At 32.0% G+C, this 5,775-nt stretch overlaps 1 protein-coding gene across 1 annotated transcript in view; it reads right to left on the reverse strand.

The window, feature by feature from the left end:
- Nucleotides 1–2,910: 2,910 nt before the first annotated feature.
- Nucleotides 2,911–5,775, reverse strand: part of LOC109546301 — a 520,465-nt gene continuing 517,600 nt past the window's right edge. The window contains exons 10-12 of the mRNA XM_019917221.2: nt 4,769–4,951; nt 4,370–4,517; nt 2,911–4,315 (exon numbers count right to left, since the gene is read on the reverse strand). Coding sequence (XP_019772780.2) covers nt 4,220–4,315; nt 4,370–4,517; nt 4,769–4,951 — 427 coding nt within the window. The 3' untranslated portion in view covers nt 2,911–4,219. The remainder of the gene's footprint in view (nt 4,316–4,369; nt 4,518–4,768; nt 4,952–5,775) is intronic.

Raw genomic sequence — 5,775 nt, forward strand, 5'->3', positions numbered from 1 at the left:
TCTTCTATTACAGATTGATAAATAGTGCTCCTATTTCGCAATAAGAAATAATGATTTATCAAAAAGTAATAAAGAACTATCACCTAGAGGGTATCCTACGACACACTTGGCTCAAGCTGTAAGAGAAAATTCCAATTAGTAAAGAAATTAATTTGAAAAATTACCTTGACGTTTTGATAGCTATTTTCTGCTACCGTTATCAAAAGAACCTAAAAAAGAGTATGTTAATAAATTGTGTAGCAATAGTAGGATAATACAGGATATGAAAATTCCCTCTGATAATTCGTCTGTGCAAATTGTCAGTTATGTATTATTATTTTGCACAGACGAATTATCAGAGCGAATTTTCATATACTGTATTATCCTACTATTGTTACACAATTTATTAACATACTCTTTTTTAGGTTCATTTGATAACGATAGCAGAAAATAGCTATCGAAACGTCAAGGTAATTTTTCAAATTAATTTCTTTACTAATTGGAATTTTCTCTTACAGCTTGAGCCAAGTGTGTCGTAGGATACCCTCTAGGTGATAGTTCTTTATTACTTTTTGATAAATCATTATTTCTTATTGCGAAATAGGAGCACTATTTATCAATCTGTAATAGAAGAATACGAAATTGGATACAGGTCTTCTTATCTCCTTTTCTATAAATGACAGAACAGAATCAAACTAATGAGGGATAAAGTGAAAGAATTCTCATTATCTTTTAAATGGCCTTAATGACTATAAGAAGTCGTTTGCTTCTGGGACGACTTTGGAACGAACAGTGTCTTATTTCTGTGCTGAGGAGTTCGTTCCCAAACTGTTCTTCATCTTCCTCTCCTACCAAAATTAAAGTTTAAATGTCGACGTCGATTTTTTCCAAGCTTTTAAGTAAATCACTCTAGAGTAGAGGTGTGCGAAACGGTTATATTTCTTCTAACTGTTTTTTTCTTCCGGTTCAACGTTGAAGTTTCACTGTGGTGTTAGAGATTCCAAAAGTAACATGTTACTTATTAAATTTTTCATTACAAATTCGCAATGATGCTGATGGTAGAAATAGTGGTGATAAATAATGATTTAGTTTATTTAAAAAAAATAATTCGTAGCATTGGAAAACTAAAAATAATATATTCTAAAAACAAAAACCAAACATTGGTCATGAGTAACTACTTAAAGGAAAAAGACTGAGACTAAAATTGAATGGTTTAAGTAAAATATACGCTTTGCATGCGAAAATGTTTGAAAAGCTAACTTTTATTTAAAAATTAATATACATTTAAGCATATTTTTTTGCGTATGCTTTTTACTAAGTTTAGTTTTTCGCTCGTTTATGATAGCACCCGCTTTGGAAAATAATCTCTCGCTATTGCGCTGTCTCTCGAAAATGTTGATGACCTTTTATTTTTTTTTAGATTTATTTTAAAGGCCATTTACTAATAATATTTTTAATGTCATCAAATTTCAGAATTTTCCAGTTTTAGCCAAGTTATTCTTTCTTGTAAATGCTCAATTTTCTAAAGTTTCACTTAAAAATGCTGACGATCTTAAGGTATTTTCCGAGAAAAATTATGAAATAAATTTCGAATCCTTCGTCGCTTTGTAAAAGTTTTGAAATCCTTTTCCAGCTTCGAATTTCGAATAAAAATCAAACTATTTTCTATCAAAAAACGAACAGAATAAGCGAAAGAGTTTCTTCACTTTTAGGTCAATATTTCTAAACAACACGGCTCTAAACAGAAAAACCGCGTTTTAGTTCAGTGTTACCCAGGCCTAACATTAAATAATACACATTAACAGTAATAGTTATAGGATAAAAATGCTGAAATATATCATCACCGAAACTAACCAATATTTTGCTGATCTGGCCGATTATCGTTCCTGGAGAACAGTAATTCTTATAGAAGAAAGGTGATAAGCACAATCATCAACGCAACGCGCAACAAAACATATTTTCCGTTAACTATTTTCAACTATCGCTCCATTGGTTAAACCTGAGGTCAGGCATTGAAGGTGATTTACTTCGATCGATTGATTTTGACGATTTGATAAGTGACTTTGCCAGAGAAAAATCAAAACACTTTTATTGTATAATAATTTGTAAATCACTATTAAGTTTAAGAATTATTAAGTTTTTTTACGTTCATATCGCTTTTAATTAACTAATTTTGATCAGAACGCCAATGTAAAAATTAACTTGGAATTGCGTACATATGTTAGCAATTTTCGCATCAGGTTTGAATTAAGAATATACAGCAGATATCAGAGCTTGCGCATTTTTTTAATTAATTAATTAATATAAATACCAATAACCAATGCGATAAAAACCACAATAATCCTTTTTTACTCAAAATAATCGAAAACTGCCACTTTTCGCAGAGAAACCATGATCATAAAAAACACAGCAAATCCGTCTTTCCACTTTCACTCCATTGCACATCAGTTTAGGAAAATTACTGTTAGGCACAAAGTAACTAACATCCTATTGGTACTACTAAAAGCGTTCGCGGAACCACCGATTCATGGATAGGTTCTGAACCGAGCCTGCGCCGTAATTCGGTTCCGAACCAATCCTGAATGGCTACCGCGAATAACGCTAAAACAAATTTTAAAACTAGGTGGGTGTTTTCTTAGATTTTAGTTTATAGTAAATAATACGTATAATCTCCAGAAATACTACAAACCGACTTTACGTTATAACTAACCTCAAACTATACGTTCAAATATAACATTAAATATTCATAACGTTCCCCAATTTACTCTACAATATCAATAATGCTCTCAAACACAAAATACCCGTTTGGCAATTATGGACTTTGAAGTTATACGCGGTTCTCACGGTGTCCCATCGGTTCTGCGCTGGTGCAAACTATATAATATGTATAACAGTTGTATAGTTTATTGGGGTACAGAAACGAGTCATATCTTCGGTTTAATAAACAAGTTTATGCCACATCTATAAGACATATGGTTGGAAACATTTTTACAAGCAACTTTATTAAAAATAAAACATCCTACAACTAAATAGTAAAATCATAGTTGTTTAACATCTGTTGATGACTGCTAAAGTTAGAAAACCTAAAATTGGTTTTCAATTTAGCTTCACAACTTTAATTCATTGCCTAATTAACGTTCTCGTTTATCTGCCAAAGGTAGTGCTCACAATTGATGGAGCATACAAAAGGGGCAAAATAGTATTTTGTATGGAAAAAAGTGAAGTTACTGATTTCATTTTTAACAGACAATGTAATTCATATGAATATGCTCGTACAGTGTGAAACACAAGTATGAAATAATCAGAACATCTCGCAGTCCGCTCACCCGATTTTGTATAAAATTTTGTGCACTTAGGTAACAACTTACGCAAGATCTGACTGTGAACGATTGTAAAGTGTCTCGTTTTTGTGAAATTTCCAGGATTTTATTTTTTCTTAATGGAATTGGAATGGAATTTGAAAATCGCATAAAATTTCAGATTTAATCCGATCTTCAAATTTCGCTTTAAAGAATTTTAAAATCACACAAAATGTATAAAGGTTTCATTGTGAAAAAAATATTCTTGTCAATTTCAGAAAAAAAAACGATACACTCGAAAACCACGCCATTCTAGAATCGAACATAATTTTTACTGTAAGAGTGTTTATACTACGCACAAAATTGTATCGAATAGAAATGTTAAGTTCGACCGTGTAGGATGAATGCAGCTGAATAAATGTAAATTCAGATATAGAAATCAGTGAATAAGCAAAGTCTACAACCTTATTTTTAATTTAACAGTTTAAATTCGTTTTTTAGTAAATTTAGTATTTTTGTATTATTTTGAACGTGTTAAAAGAGGATATTAGCCAAACAGAAAAAACCACATTTGCTATAATGCCCCTATTTTGAGCCTCCTGATGCTCTATCACTTTAGGACACTCGGAGTTTTCCAAAATATAACATTTATTACATGGTATCAGTGACTAACCATGAAATCAACTCCCGTTACATAGAAAAAAAGATTAATTATCTTCTTCATCTAAACTTGGTAACCGCTATAATATTTAATCAAACTAATAAAACACCTAACCTATTGAATATAAGCAATTAATTAAACGTATATTTCAGCAGTGAAGTAAAACCGGGTAATAGTTTAATATTATTTTGATAGTATCGACAATACAGCGTAAATAGTGAACTGAAAAATATACACAAGAGGCACTCTTCTTAATATGTTTTCTTCTATCCATTTTTCTTTAAAACTTCTGCACCTTATCGGCAGTTACCAATGGATTCTGTCGTTCTAAAAGTTTTCTACCTTCTGTTTTGTAATTGTATGTGCAACTGTGAACCTAAAACCGTACGCATTATTTACATACATTACACCACACTGCACGCAAACTTACTTCAGAATATCGATGCTGAGAACAGAATATTTTTCCACATCTACAGTCATAAATATTTGTGATATTAAGTCGCTTATTACAATGATTACATCTTGATTTCTTTTTCACCACAGCCGGTAATTTTACAACTGTTTCTAATTCCTCAGCTCTAAAACACAAAATCGTTGAATAAATCCTTGAAAATTACTTCTATCTATGTTCTGTTCTAGAAATAATACGTTCTTATCTTTCTACTTTATCAATTTAATATCTGGCAATACTTTTCGCGAATGAATACTTTCCAATCGATTTCAAGAGGCTTTGAAATTAAATAAAGCGGAAGAGAAAAAATTATACTTTTATTAAACTCACAAAAAAGTCAGATATTTTGTAATTAAATGTAAATGGTAATTTACTTACTTTTCTATAACATCAGTGGAACAGCCTAAATTATAATATCCAATTAAGCCATCAGCATTAATTTCTTTTCTAGATTCGAATAAAGTTTCATCATTTTTTATCCTCTGAATGCTGGAACAATCGTTTTCAGAATTCTGTCTACTTTTCTTATCTTCTTGCTCCTTATTCTCTAAATTTTCCTTTCTGTAAATTCAAGACAATTACAAATTATTTATGGGCAATTGCTTTAATTAACAATAAAGGAGGTCCGTTTCATAATACAAATAATTTAATCTTATCTACCGCTTTGATCTGAACGAAAGGCGGGTTGAATCTAGCGTTCAGTGATCATGCGGTATAACAAGCGAACATGATAATCCGGCTGTTACATGTTACATTGTGAGTGAGTTATTGACGGGGATGAAAAATTGAAACTTTATAAAAACGTTGCGCGTAAAAGGCATTGGAAAAAGCGTGATCCTTCAACCATCCCAAAAGCCGTTTTTCATCCGAAGAACGTAATGCTCTGTGCCTGATGGGATTGGAAAGGGATCCTCTATTATGAGCTTTTACTAGAGAACGAGGCAATAAATTCAGAAAATTATTGCTCCCCATTACATTAATTGAAGACAGCAATCGAACAAAAACATCCAGAATTAGCGAGTCGGGGGGAGGCATATTACATCAGGACAATGCGAGGCCTCATGTGTCTTTGACAACTCGACAAAAGTTGTTGGAGCTCGGTTGGGATGTTTTACTCGATCCACCATACTCACCAGCCCCCCAGATTTCCACCTATTCCAATCATTGCAAAATTCCTTTAATGGAAAAAATTTCAACTCTGGTCGAGATATAAAATCACTTGTTCACCGAAAAACTTTAGGAACAGAGAATCGCCTGTGTAATTTAATAAATGTGTACCCAAATTTAAATGAGTTGCGTTGCAATTTTCCTTCAAAATCGGCACGAACTTTCCGGACAACCCGATACATCATAGTCATATTTGATCAAACGGGGACACAGTATGA

This window comes from Dendroctonus ponderosae, unplaced genomic scaffold (assembly GCF_020466585.1).
Source record: "Dendroctonus ponderosae isolate FM_Combo_2020 unplaced genomic scaffold, Dpon_F_20191213v2 Dpon_F_20191213_2, whole genome shotgun sequence".
Taxonomy (NCBI): Eukaryota; Metazoa; Arthropoda; class Insecta; order Coleoptera; family Curculionidae; genus Dendroctonus; species Dendroctonus ponderosae.